The sequence below is a fragment of the Pelodiscus sinensis genome, chromosome 11, assembly GCF_052426305.1.
Source record: "Pelodiscus sinensis isolate ZL-2025 chromosome 11, ASM5242630v1, whole genome shotgun sequence".
Taxonomy (NCBI): Eukaryota; Metazoa; Chordata; order Testudines; family Trionychidae; genus Pelodiscus; species Pelodiscus sinensis.
Genome location: NC_143062.1, coordinates 7920005 through 7946655, shown reverse-complemented (window position 1 = coordinate 7946655; position 26651 = coordinate 7920005). Strand labels below are relative to the sequence as shown.

At 52.2% G+C, this 26651-nt stretch overlaps 1 protein-coding gene across 2 annotated transcripts in view; it reads right to left on the bottom strand.

Annotated features, from left to right (window-relative positions):
* DNAH1 (dynein axonemal heavy chain 1) overlaps window positions 1-26106 on the bottom strand; it is a 125386-nt gene extending 99280 nt beyond the window's left edge. For both annotated transcript variants that reach the window (XM_075939494.2, XM_089781040.1), the window contains exons 1-12: window positions 26018-26106; window positions 15396-15659; window positions 13708-13780; window positions 10810-10984; window positions 9032-9188; window positions 8290-8422; window positions 6346-6507; window positions 5277-5529; window positions 3884-4041; window positions 2395-2606; window positions 889-1187; window positions 307-457 (exon numbers count right to left, since the gene is read on the bottom strand). In XM_075939494.2, coding sequence (XP_075795609.2) covers window positions 307-457; window positions 889-1187; window positions 2395-2606; window positions 3884-4041; window positions 5277-5529; window positions 6346-6507; window positions 8290-8422; window positions 9032-9188; window positions 10810-10984; window positions 13708-13780; window positions 15396-15611 — 1989 coding nt within the window. In that variant the 5' untranslated portion in view covers window positions 15612-15659; window positions 26018-26106. The remainder of the gene's footprint in view (window positions 1-306; window positions 458-888; window positions 1188-2394; window positions 2607-3883; window positions 4042-5276; window positions 5530-6345; window positions 6508-8289; window positions 8423-9031; window positions 9189-10809; window positions 10985-13707; window positions 13781-15395; window positions 15660-26017) is intronic.
* Window positions 26107-26651: the final 545 nt, after the last annotated feature.

The following is a 26651-nucleotide window of genomic DNA, read 5'->3' as shown; positions in this document are numbered from 1 at the left end:
GTCAATCATTCATCAGGAGGGAAGGTTATGAGGCCCATCCTTCTCCCCTGCACCAGGAATTATTGCATTCATCCTACCCCACCCCAGTACAAACATAGAGGGAAGATGCGAGGACCTTGGAGGACAAATAGCCTCTCAACGGGGAGAAGAGGAAATACTCCAAAGGGACGTTCCCCACCAGGGTTTGAGGCCATTCATCTAAATGCTATTTTCCTTCCAACACGCCACCCGTACCAGCTGCCAAACACTCTGGGTCACTAGGCGACTTAGTCTCTGTCATAGTCATATTTCTCCAGAGTAACGCACCTTCTCCAGCTGAGGTATGGTGTGGGTCGCCAGAATCCCCTTGTCAAACAGAGAGACGAGGGCGGTCTCGAAGTTCTCCAGAGGCGTGCTGTAGTGAACCCCAGTGTTATCTAGAATCAGATCCACTACAAAGAGAGGATTCTTTCGTGGCCTGCAAAGGGTGGGGGGAGATGTTTGTAGAAAGAATGGCCCCCGCAACACCGCAATTCCACTGCATGTTTAAATCCCAACCGTGAAACTGACCAGCCTTATTCTGGGGTGCTGAGAGAACTCACGAGCTAACATTACTGAAAAAACTGAACCGGATCCTGGCCTCCAACATGGCTGGCACTAACAGAACAGCTGGGATTAGTCCAGCTCTGTCCCTGCCACTCCTGGCCCCAGGTAGTGTGCTGGAGATGTGTCAAGAGGGAGGGATGGAACTGGGTGGCTCTTAATCATAAGGAGCAGCATGAAACCCCAAGCCAAATGCAAGGTTTTGCTGCAAAAATCAATGGTAATTACAAATATAAAGAGATTGCCACTCTTCCCTGCTCCATTGCTCTCCTCTCAGCCTGACCATCCCACCTCTCCCCTCCTTACTTGTACGGGCTGTTGATGAGGTCCTCTCCCCAGTCCATATCCTCCGAGCAATCCAGGACACCGCAGCAAGCATCCAGCAAAAACTGCGTGAAGCTGACCAGTGAGTCTTGGACCAGGAAGCGCACAGAATCTTGCAAGTTGAACTTGATGAGTTCCATCAGCTTATGTAGCTTGGACATCTGGTATACCCCCCAATTGGACTGATAGAGATTGTACCATCCTTTACCAATCTCCCTTAGACTGCTCTTCACGGCTATCTTTAGAGTATTGATCCAGGTGTCCTTGAGAAACATCTGAACCTAGAACAAAGAAATATACAGTGAAGAGTTTATCCTCAGAGGACTGATGGGAAAGCATCTACCTCAGGTCAGGTCTAGACCCGGAAGGTCAGCTAAAGGTACGCAACTCCACAACAGGAGGCCAACAGGAGTCAACATTCCCACTGACTTCCCTTAATCCTTGCCAGTAAAGGAGTACTGGTGCCAACCGGGGGCGCCATCAGCATTCGATTTAGCGGGTCCTTACTAGACCCACTAAATCAAATGCCTGAAGATCAATCTCTGGCACGGTAAGTATAGACATAGCCTTAGTCTGGTTTATTGTTTACCACTCTCCTACTTTCCAGTTTTCTCTGCCCCAATGTTTTCTACAGAACAGTATCAGAATCTACATTTCATCAGGGTGCCCTAGAAAACTCTGTAAAATATGACCGAGAATTGAGGGATACAAATTTGCCGTCCATTAGAACTGATGAAAGCGGATTCAAGGCAACAGATTCCTGCAAGACTTTAATTCATTCAAAAGCTACTGAGAGCCAAACTTGTTCCATGGACTTATGCTATTTGTGTGTAGAAATCTAAGTTCAACAGTACAAAGGGAGGCAGCATTTTCTCATAGACAGAGTACAGGGCTGTGGGTCAGGAGAGTTGGAGCTTTATTTACACTCTGCCAATTAAAATGAAACACTTTTCCTGGTGGGTCCATATCTCAGACTGGGTGGCCTTGGGCAAGTCTCTCAACATCTCGGTGCTTCAACCTCCCACGTGTCACATGAGGATTAAGCAGCCTTGTACACAGTGTATGAAAATCCTCTAATGAAAGATAAGAGATTTATAAGGGTTTATTGTTTTGCTCGATTGGTTGTTACTAACCAAAGCTTTTTCACTGAATTGTGTGAAAAAATCTAATTAAACAAGAACTCAGAGGAATTCTATTTTTTCATTATCCCTGTGGTTAAAGAAAGAGGATCTTAAAGAAATCAAAGATCTGGTTCCTGGAAGCATAAGGGGAGAAGGAATAACAACAAAACTGGAAATCGCTGGGTGCTTGTGTGAGCCTTTTTGATGCAGATTTTGCCCCGGGTTCCCTAGAAAAGCTTTGTCCTGTTGCAATAAAACACCAGTTGCTATGATCTGCCTGGCTTGGCTGGGATATGCTAAGAGCCCAGTCGGTTGTTCTGTATCTCCCCTCCCCTTACGTAGACGCTCTCTCCCTGCCCTTCCTCACCTGGGTGAAGGTCTGTGTCTGGATCTGCTCAAACTCCTCTAGCCGGCCATACTTCGACAAGGTTGAGTGAAACAGAGACATGGCTGACGCTTTGTTGCACTCATCCCGCACCTGGGATAAGGCCAGGATGACCTCAGGCCTGGTCAGGAGTGAGACAAAAATAAAAGACTCCCGCTGCTCATCAAATGGATATTCTGGGATCTGGACCAGTCCTGCCATCAAAACAGAGTAAAACAGTTCTTCATAGGACAAGCATTTGCAATCCCAGACAGTCGGAGTCTGGCTGGGGAACATGAACTAGTGGTCACCGCTGCAACCCCTGACTGCCAAGGGGGTTGTGAGGAAGGGAGCCTGGGCCCTCCCAACCAGACTCTGACCCAGACCCAGACCCCTTTGGAATACCAATGGTCTGGCAACCAAGGCTGCTTAAGGCTGTCCTCCCTGGGCCTCTTCCTCTTATTTCTCTGCGACCCCCTGCCTCTCTCAGCATAGCCCAAGGCTTTCCCCTGGTGGGGAAACCCAAACCAAGCTAAGAGAGAGGGCGTACCAATGTCCAAAGTCTACAGGATACTTCCCTCACTAGATGTCTTTGGGATGCATCCTCTCCCCTCAGGGAAGACCCCTTTGGGCAGCCATGTCAGAGCTACACGGCTCCCCTCTGCTCTGCCCTAGGCCTGACACTTCCAGCCCTGCCTCCCCAAAGAGCTAATTCCCTGCCTTTTAATTCCTCCAGCAGATGCAGCATTTGCCACCTCCTTTAAGTCCTTGTTGCCAAGTGTGGAGTTTGTATGTCTCATCACAGGCTGGGACCAATGTAATGGCTTGCTCCCACAGCACTTTCCTTATGTGAGTAGTCCTTACGGATAAGTAGTCCCAACAGACTAAGAGATTCTACCTATTGGGAGCTGGATGACAGGGCTGGTCTTGGCACCAATGGTTCCTCTTCCCCACTCTAGGGGACTTCATAGCTCCCAAACACCTGCCCTGTCCCTGCACAGAAATGGAGCCCTCAGTCTGGCCCATGGACACATCTGACATTCGGGCTCAGCGATCCTGCATCCCGGGGCTCTTTTGGTATGGCATGAATGGCCATGTCCCACAACACCGGGCAGGAGCCGCCACAGGAAGAAATGAAGATTCTGCACACGAATGAGAATGAAAGACTTCCTCACTCCCAAACATGGTCTTGAAAGCTCCACTGTCTGCCCCCAGCCTTCCAGGTGCTGCCAAACCAGCTAGATGGTCTCCAGAAAGCAATCTCACCCAAAGCGCAAGGCCAAATTCTGTTCTCGCAGACACAGTCAGTCTCCAAGGATCATAACCTAGCCCTTGCCTCTGGTTTGGCTGTTGACCGGTTGCCCAGAATAACGAGCAAACACACCAAATTCTATATCCTCTTGCATTAGAAATGTTAGCCAGGGTGTGTCTGAAGGTCTCCCACAACAAGGAAGGAGCCATTTCATAGAAGGATCCCGACTGGGTGCCATACCTTTCTCCGGCACCTTCTCCTCCTCCTTCTCTGGCAGGGTGACATATGAAAACGTCTGGGGCTTAGATGTGATGACTCCATCGAAGATGATCTTGTTCATGGTGCGTTTGTAGTCTAGGGTTACCTCCTTTTCCAGGCATTGCAGACAGTTCAACACACTGATTATGAATGGAAAACAAATGAACAGTGACTGCTCACATTGGCACATCTGCACCAATCCTCACAGCTCTTGCCCCAGTGGACTTCTCCTGGGTTTACTGACGCTTAGCTTGCTCACTATAAAGATCTGAGTCACATTAGCAGAGCTGTGGAGGTCCAGGAACAGAACGGGTTTGAGGCTCATTGGCAGAGTTGTGTATGGCCTCAGGATGAAGTTGTGACATCGCAAAGTTGCCCCACCCAGGTGGGTGGGATGTGAGTGTGAGGGAGGAAGAGGCTTGAAGTCAGAACTAGCACTCCCCTCTCCTCCTTGCCCTCCAGTGGCTAAGCTATCTCCTTCCCGCTCTGTTCTCCTTGCACCAGCCGCAGCTGAGTGAAAGCAACTAGCAGCTAATTCGGATCTGGTACAGGGCAAAGCAGCAGGAAAATAAGGTATGGACTGGAGGGCTGTGAGGAGAAAAGTATTCTCAAATGGGGAGAGACAACCTAGAGGCCGGAGAAAGCCGTGTGGGAATGTATTTGTGCCAGCTTCCCAAATGCCCCCTCTGAATAGTTAGTGAAAGTATAAAACTCTGGATTTTCCTGATCCTGAGCTCCATTATGTCATTATGCAGTCATGTGACTGTCTTCCAGTCAAGCACGGAGCAGTTCTCGCTGGCGCCCTCTCTGTTCATGCCCTCCCATCTAGGCTGCAGCTAGACCACAGCTCTTCGCAGCCCCACTTTTGAGAACGCGGGGGAGAGCAGGCACTCATTCCAAGGGACCGATGGCCATGCCAGGGCTAGGAGATGATGATTCAGCAAGTCCAGGGCCTCCCTAACTTTCCCCTAGCCTAGGCAGTATCCCAGCAAAGAAACTGTCTTAGGGACACCTCACCCTGTTTGTCCCCAGGCTGCTCCTTTCTGTTTCTATTTGATGTCACAAGATCCCTTTCTTTTCACTTCTTTCTTTTCATTTGCCGACCAGCCACAACGGCCAGGCAACTGCCCAGCTCTTTGCTAACTGGCAAGAAGCACTCAGCAAAGACCGACGTAGGAACCATGGACGAACCGCAGTTTCCAGTGGCTAACTGAAAGTGTGCAGCCCAAGGGAACGTTTCCACCTCAGACCATCAGGCTACACAATGCTGTACCACTGGGCAGACATGCAGTGTAAGACACTGAAAGCACAGCCAGGGCTGAGGCGATCGGTGAGCCTGTTCTTGCCCCCTGGGAAGAATCAAAGAGATCCTCACCACCTCTCCTTTCTGAGGTGTGAAGTGCTCATTGCCAGCTGCTTCATCCGAGCCAGGCTCTTCTCGTCAATGCTCCTCAGCCCGTCCACGGGCATGCAGTCCACGTACAGATGGTACCGCAACAGCGCCTGCGTTTTCTTACGCAGGGCATTGGCAAAAACCACTCGCTGAGCAAACACCTGGGGGTCCTCCGCGAGGAACAGCAGACGGACTCGTGGCACCCAATACTGACATGGCATAAGAGGGGCTCTCCCTGGCGGCAAAGAAGGAAAGACACGAGTGATATACCCCAGGGCCCTTCAGGAAGGAATTCCCGGTGAAAGCAGAAATCAGATTCCCTATTTACTGCAGCCACTACAGTGAATGTAAAATCAGGGTCAAGCCGGTGGGGGCGGGGAGGTGGGGGGAGTAGCTGTGCAAGTGGCTGACCAATGAGGAATTAGAGTTCAGGTCTGATTTGGCTGAGGATTGCAGTGCTGAAGTGGCAGCACCCTCAACCACTGCAAATGATGGGTCCTTCAAATATCCCCACGTTACCCCCCAAATGGCATTGGCTCCAGGAGGAACGATGTCCAGCCCTGCTCAACTGTAGGGAAGAGAAGGGGAAACAAGAACTAGGGGTCACCAAATGACACAAACAGAAGGAAGTATTTCTTCACATAACATATAGCCAACCTGTGGAACTCCTTGCTAGAGGATTTTGTGAAGACCAGGACTTTAACAAGGTTCAAAAAAGAGCTAGATAGATTCATGAACGACAGGTCCATCAAGGGCTATTAGACAGGATGGGCAGGGATGGTGTCTCTAGCCTCTGTCTGTCAGAAGCTGGGAATGGGTGACAGGGGAAGGATCACTTTGATTCCTGTTCTGTTCATTCCCTCTGGGGCACCTGGCATTGGCCACTGTTGGCAGACAGGACACTGGGCTGGACTTCTGTCTAACCAAGTAGGGCTGTTCTTCTGTTCTTATGAAAACTACTATCACAATGCAGGGCTGCGCTGATGGAAAAGAAAGTAAACAAGGGTAAACGAAGGTCTTCCATCCTCTAATGAACCTCGTCAGAACACACCTTGTGGAGTTACTCCTCCGTTTAGGATAGGCTTCCCTTCTTCATCTCGCACCATTCCCCTCTCATTTGTTTTGTGGACCAAGTACAGTTTTGTCTCCTTGTCGTAATCCAGGACGCCAACGCTGATCCACTCATAGATCAACTCACGGCTTTTGGGATCCTCTGATGGAAGATACTATTATTACACGTCACAAGAGTGAAATGCCTGCAAGCTGCATGGAAACTTTCTATACAAACACCATTATAGAGGCTCAAACTACATGTATTCCACAAATTAAAAAAACCAGTAAGAGGTCCAAAAAAATGACCATGGCTAAATAACAGAGTGAAAGAGACAAAAAGACATTTTTTAAAACTGGAAGTCCAATTCTACTGAGGAAAACAGAAAGGAACAGAAAGGCCAGAAAAGAATTTGAAAAGCAACTAGCAAAAGATACAAAAAGTAAAAGCACCTTTTTTTGTACCTCAAAAACAAGAAGCCTGCCAAGCAATCACTGCTAAAGGAAACACTCAAGGAAGACAAGGCCACTGGGGGTACATCTGCACTACAGAGGAAGATCGAAACTGCTGCCGTCTAGTTCAGACTGCTAATTCGAAGTAAGGGGGCACTCTGGTCGATGCTGGTAACCCTGCTTTAATGAAGAGTAAGGGAAGTCGAAGGAAGAGTGTTCTTCCTTCGACTTTCTGCAGTACAGACAGCGTCAAAAGTTGAGTTAACCTACTTCAACTACAGCTACGCAATTAACGTAGCTGAAGCTGCGTATTTTAATTCAACTTTGTCCCATAGCGTAGATATTCCCTGAGAAGCTATATGAATTCTTTGCACTGGATTTCACAGCAATGAAGATGATGTAGACTCTCCCATCTCATGGAGACATGTTTTTAGGTGACAAATCTGAGAAACTATTCTAGATAGCAAAATAAAATAAAGCACCCCAGGCAGGCTAATCATGCATGCAATTGCTTCCTGACACTTGCTCCATAAGTTCTTTCCATTGTTTACATTCTGGACAACAGGATTGGATCACACACACAAGTGGCTCCAATTTTCAGAAGGGCCTAAACCTGACCTCCAGTCTTGCACTCACAAATAAATACAGATGTGTTTCACAGTATTTAGCCTTCTAACTACTTGACTTGCAAGTGTGATCAAGGAGTGTAATAATTAAGAACTATAAAATTAGCCTGCAATGGTTTCCAGGCACAGAAATGTGTCTCCAAATCAGAAGCTACTTCTACAAACAAGATCCAGTAGATGTGTGGCAGAGCTCAGAGATGAACTCAGTTCCCCTGATTCCAAGACCCTGGCTACATCTAAACTGCAGTTTTTGCTGGTTTTGCGCAAAAACTCACGGAGCGTCCACACTACAAGTGCATTTTTGCGCAAGAAAAAGTACAGTAGATCATCAGAAGACAGGGCTTTTTGCGCCAGAGTTATTCCTCTTTCTATGAGGAATAAGCCTTTTTGCGCAAGAGCTCTTGCACAAAAAGGCGTGTGTAGACAGACACCAGGGGTTTCTTGCACACGAAACCCCTACTGGAAAAAGCACAGGTGCTCTGATGGCCATTCTGTGAATGGCCATCAGAGCTTTCTTGCGCAAGAACGTCCATGGCAGTGTGAACGCTCTCTTGTGCAAAAGCATACCTCTTGTGCAAAAGCACATGGCAGTGTGGACGCGCTCTTGCACAATAACTTTTTGCGGAAGATCTCTTCTGCAAAAAGTTCTTGTGCAAGAAGCCTGCAGTGTAGACGTAGCCCCCAGCTCTAACCACTACTGCATGTTACCCAAGTACTCTCTCTGATTGTATGATCCTCTGTTCCATTCATCTGAGTTGGACATTTCCTGTCCAAACACTAACCAATCTGCTACAATAACCCTGCTAGGCTCATTAGCCCAGTGTAACTATGCAGAGCACCTGAACGACAGCCCAGTCATGCGTTACCGTGTCCCAGTAGATCATCTGTAGGTAAAAGCGCTTTTCCGGGAACTGGTTTTCTGTCTCGAGAGCCTGGTTCCAGCCCCAGCAAGAGCCACTCTTCTGGTGTCCGGCAGTCATACTCCTCATCATCAAATATCTACAGAGGCAGGACAAAGCAAGCCATGGCAATGGATCCCTGCTTGGGGCAGATAACAAGGTGGCACCGAAATTTACGAGAGGAAAAGAAACACACACTCCCTGGATTTTATGTAATGGGGGGAAACAGCAGAGGTGCAGAAACCCCACAAAGTGTGGCTATATCAGGAACTTACCCAAGAGTGGCTTCTAGACTCCTCCTTCTCTTCGAGGTAGGAGAGAATGGGGAGGAGACACTCTACTGGAGAAGTCCCAAGCAGTCAGTGCTGCTGGCAGTTGCATTCAGAAGGAAATCTGAATTTGTCTAAGTATGGGATTAAAAAAGCCCAAACAACTGGCTTTGGACCAGTCCTGCGAGATGCTGAACACCTTCAGCTCCCGTTGACTCAAATGTAATTGTGGGCTTCATTAACTTACGGGGGGTGCTCAACACCGTGCAGGAATGAGTCCTAAGGCTCCCTCGCCCCCATGGCATCTGTCCTAAAGTATTCACCTGCTCATTTCGGTTTCTTACAAAATCAAAAGATGCCATCATGTGCCCTGCCATTTTCGGTGAGGCCAGAGAGCACCAGGAGAAAGGCAGATGACAGTTCTGAGGCTGCCGGCTTACCTGCAGTGGGAGGTAGATGGGAAAGAGAGGATCTCTCTTTTGTTCAATGGTTGGCATATTGTCAGGGTCTTGGTGCCTGGGCATTAGCTGATTGGAATCTATCCCCTCATTGGCTAAGAGCTGAGCAATATCGAGTTTGAGATATAGCCGTCGCTGCCTGGTTAGGAGTCAATGAGATTGAATGGTTATGCTTAATGAAGTCATGTGAATTGTCATTATTCAATTGTCTTTAGGTCTGCTCCAGGAAAGGACATCTGTTCCAGTAACTATGGGTCCAATATGGAAACTAGGAATGTTAATGATTCATAGAATCATAGAACCATAGAGCTGGAAGAGACCTCGGAAGGTCATCAAGTCCAGCCCCCTGCTCTAGGCAGGACCAATTCCAACTAAATCAACACGGCCAGGGCTTTGTCAAGCCGAGACTTAAACACCTCTAGGGATGGAGACTCCACTACTTCCCTAGGTAACCCATTCCAGTGCTTCGCCACCCTCCTAGTGAAATAGTTTTTCCTAATATCCAACCTGGACCTCTCCCACCACAACTTGAGACCATTGCTTCTTGTTCTGCCATCTATCACTACTGAGAACAGCCTCTCTCCAGCCTCTTTGGAACCCCCCTTCAGGAAGTTGAAGGCTGCTATCAAATCCCCCCCCACTCTTAGCTTCTGCAGACTAAACAGACCCAACTCCCTCAGCCTCTCCTCATAAGTCATGTGCTCCAGCCCCCTAATCATTTTGGTTGCCCTCCACTGGACCCTCTCCAATGCGTCCACATCCTTTTTGTAGTGGGGGGCCCAGAACTGGACACAATACTCCAGATGTGGCCTCACCAGAGCTGAATAAAGGGGAATAATGACATCTCTGGATCTGCTGGCAATGCTCCTCTTAATGCAACCTAATATGCCATTCGCCTTCTTGGCTACAGGAGCACACTGTTGACTCATATCCAGCTTCTCATCCACTGTAACCAAAATGTTTGTTTGAAATGTTAACCAATTAAATGCTAGGTTTAACCGGTTAACCTTGGAGCAGCACCCCAGCCTGCGGCACGCTGGGCCTGGCCTGGCTGGAGCAACCCCTCATCTGCAGCATGCTCCAGCCGGGCCAGACCCACCACACCGCAGGCAGGAAGTTACTCCAGCCCAGTAGGGCCACCAGTTAACCAGCTACCCATAAGCATCACCCAATAAGTGTGATGCTTAACAAGTAGTCAGTTAACCGGTTAACTCTTTACATCCCTAATGGAACCAGTGTCACAGCCATTGGACACTACCCAGAAGGCAGAACAGATTGATGGAATGTCTAGAACAATTCTGAATACCACATTATGGGTGAGATTCCCTAAAATGCTCAGGGTTGGCCAAACTCTGCACCCAGTGACTTCAGTAGGAGTTTTACCATTGACCCTGGCGATGGGGGAGTCAGGCCAAGGCTGAGCACGGAAAATTCCACCCTCAGGCCTTTATTCTAGGGATCACCCCGGCATTATCAGAGGCGGGCTGGCTGATCTCAGAGGCCTTTCCCACTTCTGACGTCCACAAAGCACTCTAAGCTTAGTCATTCTGTCAAACAGTCATCCTCCCTCTGCGTGGCCTAGGCCAACAGCAATGCACATGTGGCAAGGAGTAAGGCTGAATCCGGCAGTAAAATACCATCCCTCTTGGGTCATAATCTATGTAGTACCTCTGCATCTTCAGAGCGGCTTCCATGCCCAGCAACTGTGTGGCTATCAGATGTCTACAGCGGCTAATACCTTGTCCCCTTCTTGAGCTTACCTCTCGATCTCAATCTTCCGAGGGCACTGTCCTGGCAGGCCCTGAAAGGGCAGCTGCACCTTCGGCTTAAACGCTTGCAGTGGGAAGTCTGCCTTGGTCAGGATCTCAGTGGTCGGTCCAATCACTTGCTTGTCCAGGTAAGACTCAAAGTCCGTGGGACTCTCAAATGTTGTGACTGACATCAAACAAATCACAAGCAAAGTCCTAGGTTCGTAAACCAATGTATCTGCATTCCTGTGCACATACAGCCAGCCACCGCATGCAGGCGATCACAAGGGTCAGAGCGACCGTACTGCATGAGTGAGTGGAGGAGTCAAGCAGACCCTGACACAGGGTGTCCTCATGCGTGGAAGCCAACCTTCTTTTCTCCCTCGCTTTTTCTGTCTGTATGCTCATGTGTGTTATTATGTTACTATAATAGCAACACAACACTAGGGGCTCAGTGACAGCAATACTGTGCATTAAGAATTAATATAAAGCAAGTGGATTGTGAACAGGGCTGTGGACGTGGGCAAGACACTTAATCTGCCCAGTGCCTCAGCTCCCCATCTGTAGAACACAGAAGATACTTTCCTGCCAGGTTTTTGTGAGGGTAAGATTCATGCATAGCTGTGAGGCACTCAGATACTATGGCGACGAGAAGCATATAAATCTAGAGAGAGAGCAACTCGGATAACCTGTAACTTCTGATGTGCTCATTCATGTTTTATTTAGTCAAACCTCAAAAGGAGTCAGTCACACAGTTCTCACTCAGGCAAAATTTCCATTCTTTTCAACAGGAGTTTGTCTCATTAAGGACTGATACAAACTGACTTAACAATCTCAGGACTTTGGCCTGTTGTTTTCAGTGGAAATTATGCTCTAGGCGTAAAGATCTCCAAAGCTTTGAACTAAGGAAAAATCATCTTAGATAACCTATAAATAACGCACAAATGTTTAGATGACTAAGTATAGTAGCATCATTAGCTGCAAATAAGAGAATTGTAACAAGCTAGGAATTCGAGGTTTTACCTGAAATAAGTAATTGGCTGCTAGATGTAAAGAGCATGCTCCCCTTGGAGAGAGACTAATACTGAGCTAAAAAGAAGATAAAGAGCTTTGAGGAAAGGTGGCCTCTTTTATCTCTAACTTAAAAAACTTTCATGATGGCCAAGGAGAAACTTGGGATTTCGGGCCTTACACTGGACACTTGGACACGATCAAGGTTGTGAAGAAGGTGGGACTACAACTTGCTCTGTGTACTTGGCTCTTGGTGCCCGTACAGAGCCCTACAGACATCAGAGCAATTGTGCAGAGCAGTTTGCTGGACTGAGGCCTTTGAAACCAATTCCACGAGGCACTGAGCCTCTGCAGCTGTCACTGAAGGCAAAAACGCTGATGCCCCTGATATTTCAGGATCAGAATCCCTGTCACACAAAACCACCAATCTAACCTTCGCTTGTTATGAAAAGACCACTTCGCAAGCGGAGCCCAATCCTAATGAGGCTGCTCTATAGATTTCATTTCCTTTGTATGCATCTCATGAATCAAATACGGTACAGCATCATGAACTGTCCATATGCACACCCAGGTTTCGGGTATGTTTGAAGATGTGTTTTTACTGAAGAGTCGATACAGCACAGAGGTTTGAACAGAAATCTGTAACCCTACACAAATGTCGGTTTGGTTTCTTCCCAGAACCGCCCTGCTTATCTCTATTGTCAGGCAATGCTATTATTCCCACTGTGCCATTTCACTTCATTGAAACCTATGAAGCTATTCATTGCAGCACTTTGTGCATTACCAGTTATTTATGCCAATACTTAGTGTGTCATTGGCATTTGTATTACAGCCGGAGTTTTTTCTCCATTATAGAAGTAGCATATCGCAAATAAAGATCTGTCTCCACTTGTGAGAATGAGTCGGTCTTGTCAAGAGTCACTTAAAGGTGAAGTCATTCTCCCTTACTCATGACAATAAACACCACAGCTAAAGTACCGCAAGGTGATAGACAGCTGCCATTTCTCCCCAGCCTATGACCCAAATAACCAGACTGGGGAAGGAAAGAGTTTTTCCTCTCTTAGTCAGTCTCTCAGGCCATACTCTAGCCTTCAGGACATGGGCAAGTGGGAAGGGAGAGGCAGGGCCCTTTGTCCAAGGCACAAGGCTCCATCGCTTGCATATGGAACTGGACTCCAGATCAAACAAAAGGATGGTGCATTTCCTGCCTGGCCAAATCCTGCACAGCCTTTGCTAACTTCTTGTCCACGGACTGGCAAACATAACACAGCTGTGAAGGATAGATCATTCCTAGCAACATTAATCTTCTTGTTCTTACCAGGGTACTACAAAGGTCTAGCTACAAGAGCCACCTCCTAGATTAGAAATGGACTCAATCACTCCGTGGTCATCGCAGGGATGAGGGATGCCCCGTCACGTGGCAAATAGCTTTTTGCTCACGAAGGGGATCATTCTAATGACTTGGTGGGTCACTTCACTTCAAGAGATTCCATTACCTTGGGACCATCCTTGGCTTTGAGAAGTATTTTCAATGCTTTTCTACAATAGGGATTAGCCTGAAGCAGTGGTTCCCAACCTTTTTGAGCATACAGACCCCTTTTCAATGTATTAAAATTTCACAGCCTCCCTCCCTGGGGGAGATTAGATTAGATTAGATTAGATTAGATTGCTCCCACTGCCGTGGGCCGGATCTTTACTTTTAAACTTTCCACGGACCTCCTGCAGTATGATCGCAGACCACCAGGGGTCTGAGGCCCACAGGTTGGGGACCACTAGCCTAAAGTCATCAGCTGAAGTACAAATTTCCCAGTATGCCTAATGCTAGCAACATTCATTCTTTAAGGTCCCATTTCCCAGCATGCCTGTAGCCAGAGGCATTATTCTTTTCAGACCATTTACCTTTTGGCGTGTGCTGCTCAAGATCAGCTTGTCTCAGTAAATTCTTGTAGACGCTGGGGCCAGCACACACATCCTGCAAACCCAGCACATAAGAGTGTCACCAGGGAGAGTCAGAGATAAGAGAGAGGAGTCAGAGAGAGAGGGAGTGGGTTAAGGGGATCCACAGAGAGGGGAGGGAAAGAAGAAAAAAATCTTCCAGGAGGGCCTTGAGGACATGTTGAAACACAGAGACCCATGGATAAAGGCTGTAAGATAGCACCACACACACACAGAGGCTAAGAGAATGCAGCCTGAAACCAACAAGCTACCTCCAAGGAGAGGGCCAAAGAGCAAGGAAGCCATAGAAGTTATGCTTAATTACACCAGCTGAAGATTGGGCCTGAAACATTTACTAGCCCGCTGGAGATCTGTGCCCTTCCCACAATAAAATGGTGATACATGTAACACTGTGACTGCACTGAGAGCCAGGAGTCCCTGGAATTCAAGGAAATTGTGAATTGCGAGAGACAAAGTGTTATTTCACCCCACAGAGTCAAATCCTATGCAGCAGAGGGCTCTGACCGAGGGGAACAGCTGCAGAAGGCAGGGCTGGGGGAAGTGGTGGGGGGGCTCTTACTCCACCCTACATTTCATACAGGAGCTGGGAGTCCCAGGTAGATCTCTTAACTGCACAGAATTAATGTGGAATATGAATTCTGCAGAGGAGAGGTGCTTCTTGCAGCTTGTACCCTGGGCGCAGGCAGTCAGTGCCTTGTTTACAGAGGCAGGGTGATTAAGGTAAGAAAGGGCTGGTGATTAAGTTAAAGATCTGGAAGTACCTGAACCTCTAAAAAACCAATGAGTAGTCCTGTAGCTGCATAGCACCATAGATAGATATAGATATAGATATAGATATAGATATAGATATAGATATAGATATAGATATAGATATAGATATAGATATAGAATCATGAGCTTTCATGAGCAAAACCCACTCTCTCAAATTTGTCCACTCTCTTCATGGTATGTCCACCCCCTTGTGGTCACACTGCAGGATAGTTGTCCCTTGCACTCGCTGCCCCCCAGTGGTCACTCTGCAGTATCTCTGTTCCTTCTATCAGTCCCCTCCCTTTCCATGTTATGGAAAACAATCCCATTCCAGGCACATCCCGTTTTCCTGGCACAACAAAACCCTGACCTTGCTTTAAGTTATAATAAGAAGAAACTGCATACAAAATTTGGTGGTCCTAGTTTTTACTGTTTAAGAGTTCTTGAACAAACAGACTCACAGATGGACTCTCAGACAGACAGATGCACAATTTCTCTAAAACATATATATCTATAGATATAGATACATAGATATATTAGAGATTATTATCTGACCAGGAGTTCTCTAGTTAAAGTCTTCTCCCCCACCCCCACACACACCAAAATCTGAAATGGGGTTCCTGGAGCCAGCTGCCTTGCTCAGTGAAGACTGGGTGAAGAAATGAACCAGAGGAGGAGTAGAGGGGAATAATTATGGGCAAGAGAAAAGAGGACAAGGAAGCCAAGGAGTTGTGTGTGTGATAGGTAAGTGGCATTCTAAGCTGCAGTCCTATTTTCCGCATGAGCACGCCTTGCAGATTATCTGCTTTTCACATGGATCCTTACAGATCTGTGACTCTCTAGCAGCAAAGATGGAGAAAGAGGAGGCTCTTTGCACTTACCCCCAAGAGATCTGTGGCTCCTGGATAGAGAACATCAGAGTAAAATCCCTTTTGTTTCACCACTGGGTATTTCCTGTTGGTCCCCCTGGAGTTGCTCTCTGTTGGGGTTGAGCTGGCTCCTGGGCTGGGGTCCAAGACCTGAGCCTGGCTGCTGTGTTGAGGAGAATAGGGGCTCCTCCCCAGCGAGTTTGTCAATTCTCTTTTTGTCTTATCCATCCTCTTCACCAGTCAGGGGAAAGATGCTGGGAAGCAATCATGGGCCTTCTGGAAAGGAAACCAATTGATACTATTAACACTGCGTCTCTGCTGCTTGTAAAATACTTCGCAGCGGTTTCCCCATTGCTGGCCTACTAAGCAGGTAGCGAGGTGCACGTGCCCCTGCCATGACACCGCGCTTTACTTTTATGGCCTGGTGGCCATCTGTCGCACACAGATGATTGGATGGCTCACTAACCCCTGGAAAATGGGGAGCTTCATGCTTCCACACAGGTTTCGGAGGAGAAAACTCATCAGTGGAGGCATAAAAAGCTGCGTTCCTGAAACAGCAGGGACTTCCCAACAGCTAAGAGATGGCCAGAAGAACTGGAGCAGGCCTGCACTGAAACTAGCACATAAGCCCTCTGAGCTACAGGCCCTGTCAGGTACGCAGGGCCTTTACCAAACCCCTTCAGCGTAACAGTCCCCTCCAAACTTAACCCGACTCTAGGAAGCTTAACCCCACACTCCCCACCCAGCCAGTCCCAGTTGACAGGCAGTTCTGACTCCCAGGCTCAGATAAATAAAGCAAGGCCTGTTGGATATTAAAACATAGCCAGGAGCTCTCTATTACTGCGGGGCATTTATTTATTTATTTTTGCTGGCAATCTCAACTCCATTTTTCTCCCTCTATCGGGGACAGACAAGTACAGGCAAATATTACCGGTGTGCACTTTTACTTTGGATACCAAAAAAATCGTTACATAACTGCAGATGCTAACGAAGCACAGCCCTCAGACTCCTGGCAAGCTGCTAATGTGAAACCAAGGACTGCAACATTCAGCCCCAACTAAGGGCTTGTCTGAAGAAAAAAACATTACTGCTGTAACTCAACTCGACTAGTTAAAGCAGTCCAGCTACCCCTATGCAGTTCTACAAGCTTAAAGATGTCTGTCCTGGAATTACCATAAATGTATGGTGAAGCTATATCTGGAATGGTGCCACTTATGCACCAGACCTTGCTCACAGCTAGGCCTAAAGACTAGCTATAAGCAAAGAATAGCCCTTAATCTTCCTATGGGTTTCTTTCGTTTGCAAAAGAGAAGACTAAGAGGGGACATGACAGAAGCTTTCAAGTACATAAATGTTTATTACAAGGAGGAGGGAGAAAAATTATTCTCCTTAACCTCTGGGGCAGGACAAGAAGCAATGGGCTTAAACTGCAGCAAGAGAGGTTTAGGTTGGACATTAGGAAACCTTTCTGTCAGGGTGGCTAAGCACTGGAATACATTGCCTTGAGAGGTTGTGGAATCTCCATCACTGGAGGTTTTTCAGAGCAGGTTAGACAGACACAAGTCAAGGATGGTCTAGATCAGAGGTGGGCAAACTTTTTGGCCCAAGGGGCATATCTGGATAGGGAAATTGCGTGGTGGTGCAGGAGGTTGGGGAGTGGGAGGTGGCGAGGGGTGCCAGGGGTTGCGGTATAGAGGGTGTAGGAGGGGGAGCTCAGGGCAGGAGGTTGGGGTTGTGGGACGCAGGCTCCAGCTGGACACTGCTTACTTTGGGCAGCTTCTGGTTGGTGGCACAGCGGGGCCAAAGCAGGCTCCCCCTTGGCCTGGCCCTGTGCTGCTTTCAGAAGTCTCTGACACATCTGGCAGCAGTTCCTGGGAGAGGGGAGGGAGTCAGTTCCATGCACTATCCTTGCATGCAGACACTGCTTCTGCAACTTCCATTGGCTGCCGTTCCCTTTTCCTGACCAATGAGAGTCTGCAGGTGAGGGCAGCGCGTGGAGTTGCCCCCTCATCCCCCCCCACACAAACCCAGGGTCTGCAGGGAGATGCCACTGACTTCTGGGAGTGGCATGGGCCCAGGGAATGCAAGGAGCATGCCTTAGCCCCACTGCACTGGTAATCCTAAAGGCCATATTAAAAACTCTGAGGGGCCGAATGCAGCCTGGAGGCTGTAGTTTGCCCACCTTGAGCTAGATAATATTCAGTCCTGCCATGAGTACAGGAGACTGGACTAGATGACCTCACCAGGTCCTTTCCATTCCTACGATTCTGTGATTCTATGATTTACAGAGGTGCCTGTTCTGTGTCCCATGAAAGTCCTGTTGTTCTGTCTGGTTTAATTCTGGGGGGGGGGGGGGGGGGGGGGGAAATCTGCCCAAAATCTGCTGGCTGAGTTTTCCAACTTGCCATGGCGGATTTTCATTAAAAAGATCTTGTCAAGGCTTATAGTTGAAAACTAGCGCTGTCACTGTGTTGGGGTCTGCTGTCAGTCAGAGGTGACAAAACACACATGCATTTGCCTACTGAGACCCTCTGCTCTGTTCCTGAATGCAGGCAGTGAAGTGAAATTTACAAACATCCTATCTCCTCTGTTCAGAGAGCATGAATGTTGTAAATTTCAGCTAGCTGCCTGCCTAGAATGAATCAGGTACACACAGCAGGGAAAGCATTACATACACATCTGAGATGGCAGGGAATAACTGCACACCGTTATTGGAGCATTCAAATCAGTGGACAATTTTGAATGTTTTTTTTAAATAAACAGATGACAAATTAAGATCACTATTATGTGAGTAAATGAGTGAAATCGGGAGACTTTGGAGGAGGATCTAACTTTCTCCTCCTAGCCCCTCTTGTGTTTCCCAACTGAGAGCTCAGACCTTAAAGAATGAATTTTCCATGGCAGCTGTTGTTTTTTATTAGTTATTTTATGCTCTGGACAGATCTATTTTAGCAGCACAGCAGGATTGATTGGTATCAGCTGAGATCCAAGGACTCCTGATGAATCACTGCTGGACTCTTTTATGCCTGCTGCACCAATACAGTGGAACAAGGGTAATGCAAAATGACCCTGCTGAGGCTTTCTTACTAGGACAGCTCAGTGGGCTGTGGGAAGGCAAAGTGGGACAGCAAGTTACCACACTACCCTTTCACCTCCGAAGGCCAAAGTCTCATCCTAGACTATATTTGTGAACATCAGAACCGCCCCCTGGTCCCTCCCCACACATGCACGATTAGCAATTTCTGCCCAGGTCTGAAATAGCATAAGCTACTGCAGGTCAGGGCTGAGTTCCATTGACAGCTGTGTGGAGGAAGTATCTACCACACTTTCTCTACTGCTTTACACCTTGCGTTGTCATCTACACCTCCAGGATGTCCTTTATGATCACTAAATTTATTCACCAATTAAAATAAACCCTTATTCAGCATCCTGCTCAAAAACATCCATCTGTCAGGCCCACACAGATACACAAGAGAGGACAATGTATATGCCTGACTAGTGTAACACTGACACACTGTCCAACATCTACAAGAACAAAATCAGACCTTGAAACATTTCCCAGCCAACTAGCAGACAAAGTACCAAAATGCCTAGTCAGAGTGTTTAATAAAGAGCGGGTGCACCAGAAAATCCAGAGCAAATTCCAGTCCTCAGCAAGGAATTTCTACTGGAGTGCTATTCCTGAATCCTGCTCGGGGGCTCCATACTTCATATCAGCCTCTAGCTGACTGATCTAGTAGACGATTGATTAATCAGATGTTCACGGTTTCTTATCTGTTTGTCAGGGCTGGGAATGGGTGACAGGAGAGGATCGCTTGATTGCCCGTCTGTTCATTCTCTATAGCAGGGCTGGGCAAGATGCGGCCCACCTAACAATTTGATCCGGCCCGCAGATTGCATCTGGCCGATTTCCAGGAGGTGGCTCAGGCAGCAGGATCCTATTTGAATGGCCCACTGCTTTGTTGTGGCCCTACCCCAGCAGTGGCCAGAGCCGTGAGCCCTTTTAAACATCTGCAGCAACCCTGGGCAGTTCCAGGCAACGCAGTAGCAGCAGTGCTGGGAGCTGCGAGCCCTTTGCTGTGTTTTTAATTCAAAGTCTCTGGCACCAGACAACTCTGGGGGGAGGCTAGTTCCCAGCCCCAACCCTTCTATCTAGGCCCCCTGCCCCTTCCAGGGGTGGAACCAACCTATGAACATGTACCAAAATTCATAAAGTGGCCCCACTGCGAAAATTATTGCCCACTTCTGCTCCATGGGGTACCTGGCATTGGCCACCGTCAGAAGACAGGATGCTGAGCTACATAAAACTGTGGTCTGACCCAGTATGGCCATTCTTATGCTCACTCCCAGCCACTAAAAGTGGGAGCAGCAGTCTGTCTCTTCTCCCCCATTCTCAGCCTCTGGGCTGGTTTGAACAGAAGAGGTTCTCTATCTCTCTTAGCCTCATAACTGAGGTAAATGAAACACGGCATCTGAAGGTATACACTACCCTTCCCCAACGTCTGCTTTTTGGAGCTTCTTCCTCAAGAGTTGTCTCTGCTGCTGCTCACAGCTGTTCCTTGCAGTTGTAATGCAAAACTAATATTATTCTGGACAACTTTCTTGTTTCCAAAAGAGGTCTGAATGTGAGCAATGAAACTGCCCCAGTCTTGTTAATTTCATTCTCCTGCAGCTGCAGCTGTGGCAGTAAAACCATTTCTATGCAAACTCAGCAGGTTACACTCACTTCATGGTTATAAGATTTCCTTTGGAACCACAAGGGCTGGGAAACTTTACTTTAAGGAAGAGATTTTCAAAGGCACACAATTCTCACTGGAAGTCAAAATCTCCTCCTGAAAGCATGTTATACAGAAATTGATAATTTAGTCTCCACACTCATGTACACACACACACTTTTCACAGACATTTGCCAAGGAAAGTTTCCCCACCCAACGCTGGCAAATGGGTAATTGGCTGTGTCAAGTCTTAAACCATTAAACTACAATAAGTATTTTATCACCACCTTTCTAGCAGTTCAATAGTCATCATCCAGCCAAACAAAGCCACACTATCCTTGAACTCCGGGAAAATTTGCTTCTGGGATTTATATAGATAAATAAATCCAGGAAAAAAAACACACACACACACATCACTGTGTTAAGCAGAAGTTCCTAAATGGGATTGTGCAAAAGATCATATTATAATGGAGCTGCTGACACAACATTAGCTACAGTATGCATAGTAGAATAGCAAAACTGTAATTACAATTTCTCAGTAAATCCAGTTTTTACATAACCAAGAAGTCAACCTCCCACACATTTTTCTCAGACTAGGATGAGCTTTTGATCCCTTGCCTCCTCTTCGATTCTTTGATCCATGGTTTCAATCAAGCCAACCAAGAGAACAATTATTTTTTTTAAATGAAGTTCGAAAATGTTTCTGTGATTGTAACAGACAAAGAAAATTACTTTAAAAAATATCATTCCCAACAACAAAATGTTAAAAGGGCAAAATCAGTATGAACGACAGATAGGTAGAAAAATAGTATTCATCTCTATGTATGCAATCAGTCACCACAATTTCTGATAGGGATGTAAAATACCGTATAGTTAGTTAATTGGTTAAATGTTATGTCTAACCAATTAATTGATTAAACAGTAGTGGGCTGGAGTGCCCCTCCCCCATGAGCAGGGGCCACTCCAGCCTGGCTGCTTCCGGCCCCATGCAGGACTGCTGGCTCCCAGCCTGAGTGGGGCCAGAAGTGGCACCCCAGCATGTTAACCAGTTACCCATTAACATCCCTTATTTCTGACAGTTAATACATGGGAATTCTTTCTTGCCACACTTATGAGTCATATAACATGAGTTCAACACAATGATAAGCACCCTACATACGTCTTTAAACATCAATCTATTTGAATTGTGTCTGTTTCAAAAAGTGAATTAAAAATAGTTTAAAGTATACCACCATCCCGTCCCCCTGACAGTGTTGATGGTTCTACAATTACATTTTCCTGATTTTTTTTAAATATATTTTCCCCCTCTAACACTAAAGGAAAGACCTACACAAACAACAAAGAAAATTGATTACACAGGGGAAACAGTGAAATTGACTATAAACAATCTGTTGCCAAATCCACAAAGAAATCCAACAAAGAACAGAGAAGAGTTGATGAGCTAGCGCTTTCTTTATTTACACCAGCCTTGGTTGTAACAAAAGTCATTACAGTGTTCAGCCAGTGCTGCTAATAATATTTTAATTCATGAAGCGCCATCTCTTCAATTCATCTGTTAGGTATTTATGAATACTACACAACCAATTGGAATACAATGCTAAGTATCAAGGACCTGATCCAGTGCCTTTGACTTCAACAAGCATTCGACTGGGCCCTAACACATCATTTGACTTGAAACATCACAAATGCCAAAAGGGGTCACGTTGCCATCATTAAACAAGGGGGCAGAGGTTGGTAACCAGGCTCTCGTTTGAAAACGCAATGCTTCTGGTTGCTGTTGAAATGTGGAGAGGGATGGACAGCTGGGCAGTGGGCAGCTAGGAGTCCTACGTCTAGAACTACCCAGAAAGGATGAAGTAGTGGCATCCTGGGGGACATGGCTTCAAGCCCTACTGCCAGTGGCATCCCGGGCGGCGTGGCCCGGAGCCCTACCGCCAGTGGCATCCCGGGCAGCGTGGCCCTGAGCCCTACCGCCAGTGGCATCCCGGGGGACTGGCCCCGAGCCCTACCGCCAGTGGCATCCCGGGGGACTGGCCCCGAGCACTACCGCCAGTGGCATCCGGGTGGGAGTGGCCCCGAGCCCCACCGCCAGTGGCCCCGAGCCCTACCGCCAGTGGCATCCCGGGCGGCATGGCCCCGAGCCCTACCGCCAGTGGCATCCCGGGCGGCGTGGCCCCGAGCCCTACCGCCAGTGGCATCCCGGGCGGCGTGGCCCCGAGCCCTACCGCCAGTGGCATCCCGGGGGGAGTGGCCCCGAGCCCTACCGCCAGTGGCATCCCGGGCGGCGTGGCCCCGAGCCCTACCGCCAGTGGCATCCCGGGCGGCGTGGCCCCGAGCCCTACCGCCAGTGGCATCCCGGGCGGAGTGGCCCCGAGCCCTACCGCCAGTGGCATCCCGGGCGGCGTGGCCCCGAGCCCTACCGCCAGTGGCATCCCGGGGGAGTGGCCCCGAGCCCTACCGCCAGTGGCATCCCGGGGGAGTGGCCCCGAGCCCTACCGCCAGTGGCATCCCGGGGGCGTGGCCCCGAGCCCTACCGCCAGTGGCATCCCGGGGGAGTGGCCCCGAGCCCTACCGCCAGTGGCATCCCGGGCGGCGTGGCCCCGAGCCCTACCGCCAGTGGCATCCCGGGGGAGTGGCCCCGAGCCCTACCGCCAGTGGCATCCCGGGGGAGTGGCCCCGAGCCCTACCGCCAGTGGCATCCCGGGGGAGTGGCCCCGAGCCCTACCGCCAGTGGCATCCCGGGGGAGTGGCCCCGAGCCCTACCGCCAGTGGCACCCCGGGCGGCGTGGCCCCGAGCCCTACCGCCAGTGGCATCCCGGGGGCGTGGCCCCGAGCCCTACCGCCAGTGGCATCCCGGGGGAGTGGCCCCGAGCCCTACCGCCAGTGGCACCCCGGGCGGCGTGGCCCCGAGCCCTACCGCCAGTGGCATCCCGGGGGAGTGGCCCCGAGCCCTACCGCCAGTGGCATCCTGGGGGGAGTGGCCCCGAGCCCTACCGCCAGTGGCATCCCGGGGGAGTGGCCCCGAGCCCTACCGCCAGTGGCATCCCGGGGGAGTGGCCCCGAGCCCTACCGCCAGTGGCATCCCGGGCGGAGTGGCCCCGAGCCCTACCGCCAGTGGCATCCCGGGGGCGTGGCCCCGAGCCCTACCGCCAGTGGCACCCCGGGGGGAGTGGCCCCGAGCCCTACCGCCAGTGGCATCCCGGGGGAGTGGCCCCGAGCCCTACCGCCAGTGGCATCCCGGGGGAGTGGCCCCGAGCCCTACCGCCGGTGGCATCCCGGGGGCGTGGCCCCGAGCCCTACCGCCAGTGGCATCCCGGGGGGAGTGGCCCCGAGCCCTACCGCCAGTGGCATCCCGGGGGGAGTGGCCCCGAGCCCTACCGCCGGTGGCATCCCGGGGGAGTGGCCCCGAGCTCTACCGCCAGTGGCATCCCGGGGGGAGTGGCCCCGAGCCCTACCGCCAGTGGCACCCCGGGGGAGTGGCCCCGAGCCCTACCGCCAGTGGCACCCCGGGGGAGTGGCCCCGAGCCCTACCGCCAGTGGCACCCCGGGGGAGTGGCCCCGAGCCCTACCGCCAGTGGCATCCCGGGGGAGTGGCCCCCAGCCCTACCGCCAGTGGCACCCCGGGGGAGTGGCCCCGAGCCCTACCGCCGGTGGCATCCCGGGGGGAGTGGCCCCCAGCCCTACCGCCGGTGGCATCCCGGGGGAGTGGCCCCGAGCCCTACCGCCAGTGGCATCCCGGGGGGAGTGGCCCCCAGCCCTACCGCCGGTGGCATCCCGGGGGAGTGGCCCTGAGCCCTACCGCCAGTGGCACCCCGGGGGGAGTGGCCCCCAGCCCTACCGCCGGTGGCATCCCGGGGGAGTGGCCCCGAGCCCTACCGCCGGTGGCATCCCGGGGGAGTGGCCCCGAGCCCTACCGCCGGTGGCATCCCGGGGGGAGTGGCCCCCAGCCCTACCGCCGGTGGCATCCCGGGGGAGTGGCCCTGAGCCCTACCGCCAGTGGCACCCCGGGGGGAGTGGCCCCCAGCCCTACCGCCGGTGGCATCCCGGGGGAGTGGCCCCGAGCCCTACCGCCGGTGGCATCCCGGGGGAGTGGCCCCGAGCCCTACCGCCGGTGGCATCCCGGGGGGAGTGGCCCCGAGCCCTACCGCCAGTGGCACCCCGGGGGAGTGGCCCCGAGCCCCACCGCCAGTGGCATCCCGGGGGGAGTGGCCCCGAGCCCTACCGCCAGTGGCACCCGGGGGGCGTGGCCCCGAGCCCTACCGCCAGTGGCACCCCGGGGGAGTGGCCCCGAGCCCTACCGCCAGTGGCACCCCGGGGGAGTGGCCCCGAGCCCTACCGCCAGTGGCATCCCGGGGGAGTGGCCCCGACCCCTACCGCCAGTGGCATCCCGGGGGGAGTGGCCCCGAGCCCTACCGCCAGTGGCACCCCGGGGGAGTGGCCCCGAGCCCTACCGCCAGTGGCACCCCGGGGGGAGTGGCCCCCAGCCCTACCGCCGGTGGCATCCCGGGGGGAGTGGCCCCGAGCCCTACCGCCGGTGGCATCCCGGGGGCGTGGCCCCGAGCCCTACCGCCAGTGGCATCCCGGGGGAGTGGCCCCGAGCCCTACCGCCAGTGGCATCCCGGGGGAGTGGCCCCGAGCCCTACCGCCAGTGGCACCCCGGGGGAGTGGCCCCGAGCCCTACCGCCAGTGGCATCCCGGGGGAGTGGCCCCGAGCCCTACCGCCAGTGGCACCCCGGGGGAGTGGCCCCGAGCCCTACCGCCAGTGGCATCCCGGGGGAGTGGCCCCGAGCCCTACCGCCAGTGGCACCCGGGGGGCGTGGCCCCGAGCCCTACCGCCAGTGGCACCCCGGGGGAGTGGCCCCGAGCCCTACCGCCAGTGGCACCCCGGGGGGAGTGGCCCCGAGCCCTACCGCCGGTGGCATCCCGGGGGAGTGGCCCCGAGCCCTACCGCCAGTGGCACCCCGGGGGAGTGGCCCCGAGCCCTACCGCCAGTGGCACCCCGGGGGAGTGGCCCCGAGCCCTACCGCCAGTGGCACCCGGGGGGCGTGGCCCCGAGCCCTACCGCCAGTGGCACCCCGGGGGAGTGGCCCCGAGCCCTACCGCCAGTGGCATCCCGGGGGCGTGGCCCCGAGCCCTACCGCCAGTGGCATCCCGGGGGCGTGGCCCCGAGCCCTACCGCCAGTGGCATCCCGGGGGCGTGGCCCCGAGCCCTACCGCCAGTGGCACCCCGGGGGAGTGGCCCCGAGCCCTACCGCCAGTGGCATCCCGGGGGAGTGGCCCCGAGCCCTACCGCCAGTGGCATCCCGGGGGAGTGGCCCCGAGCCCTACCGCCAGTGGCACCCCGGGGGAGTGGCCCCGAGCCCTACCGCCAGTGGCACCCCGGGGGAGTGGCCCCGAGCCCTACCGCCAGTGGCATCCCGGGGGGCGTGGCCCCGAGCCCTACCGCCAGTGGCATCCCGGGGGAGTGGCCCCGAGCCCTACCGCCAGTGGCATCCCGGGGGAGTGGCCCCGAGCCCTACCGCCAGTGGCATCCCCGGGGGAGTGGCCCCGAGCCCTACCGCCAGTGGCACCCCGGGGGAGTGGCCCCGAGCCCTACCGCCAGTGGCATCCCGGGGGAGTGGCCCCGAGCCCTACCGCCAGTGGCACCCGGGGGGCGTGGCCAATCCTGGGCGGAGCGCCCTGGGCGTGTTCAAGCTCGGGCCCGCGCCCTGCACCCCGAAAGGCCACGTCCCCCTCGGCCCGGTCCGGGGAGGGGCGAGCAGCCCCAGGGGCCACGGCCACGGCGGCCAGGAGGCCACGGGCAGGTAGGCGCCGCGTGGCCCAGCACCGACAGCCTCCCCTCCGCCCCGCCAGGGGCCCCACCTCCCAGGGCCTAGGGCGCCCCCTGTGGGGGCAGGCGCAGGACCAGCCCGTACGCACCAGCCTGCCCCGCTTCCCCGCCCGGGCCGTGCACTGGCCTCGTCGCCAAGCATCCGACGCCGGCGCCCGTTGCTAAGGGACACGACCATTCCAGCGGGGGGGTGTCCACTCCCTCGTCCCCCACCTGTCAAATAGTAACAGCCATAAATTTAGTGGTTTGCGCCTTCCAGGGCTACTTCTGCTCCCCCGGGTCTGGCTCCCCCCCGCAGTGTGTATGGCGTTTCAATCTGCATGGCGCCCTCCCCCTCTTGGGGAATTTGGTTGCGTCCAAGCAGAGCCCTGAAGGGGAGGGGGAATGGGGAAGACCAGTACAAGGGAAAGGAGCTGCGGGCTAGAAGGCCCCGTGCCAACCCGGAAGTTGGCCTCTCTTGCCTGTAGGGAGGCTACTCGGTGGTCGGCGCAGGGTGGTCTGGAGGGCAGGGTACTTAGCCCGGGACCCAGCAGCAGTGCCTAGGGGCCGGGTCAGGGGATCCCCGCAACCTCCCCATCTCCTTGTGGCTGCCAATGGACTGGATCCGGGTTCCTGGCACTGGCACAGGGTGCCTGGGGGACGGGCAATGCAATCCCAGTGCCTGGCTCCTCTGTAAGCTCTGCGGGGCAGGGGCCATCTCAGAGCTTGTGCAGCGCCCAGCAC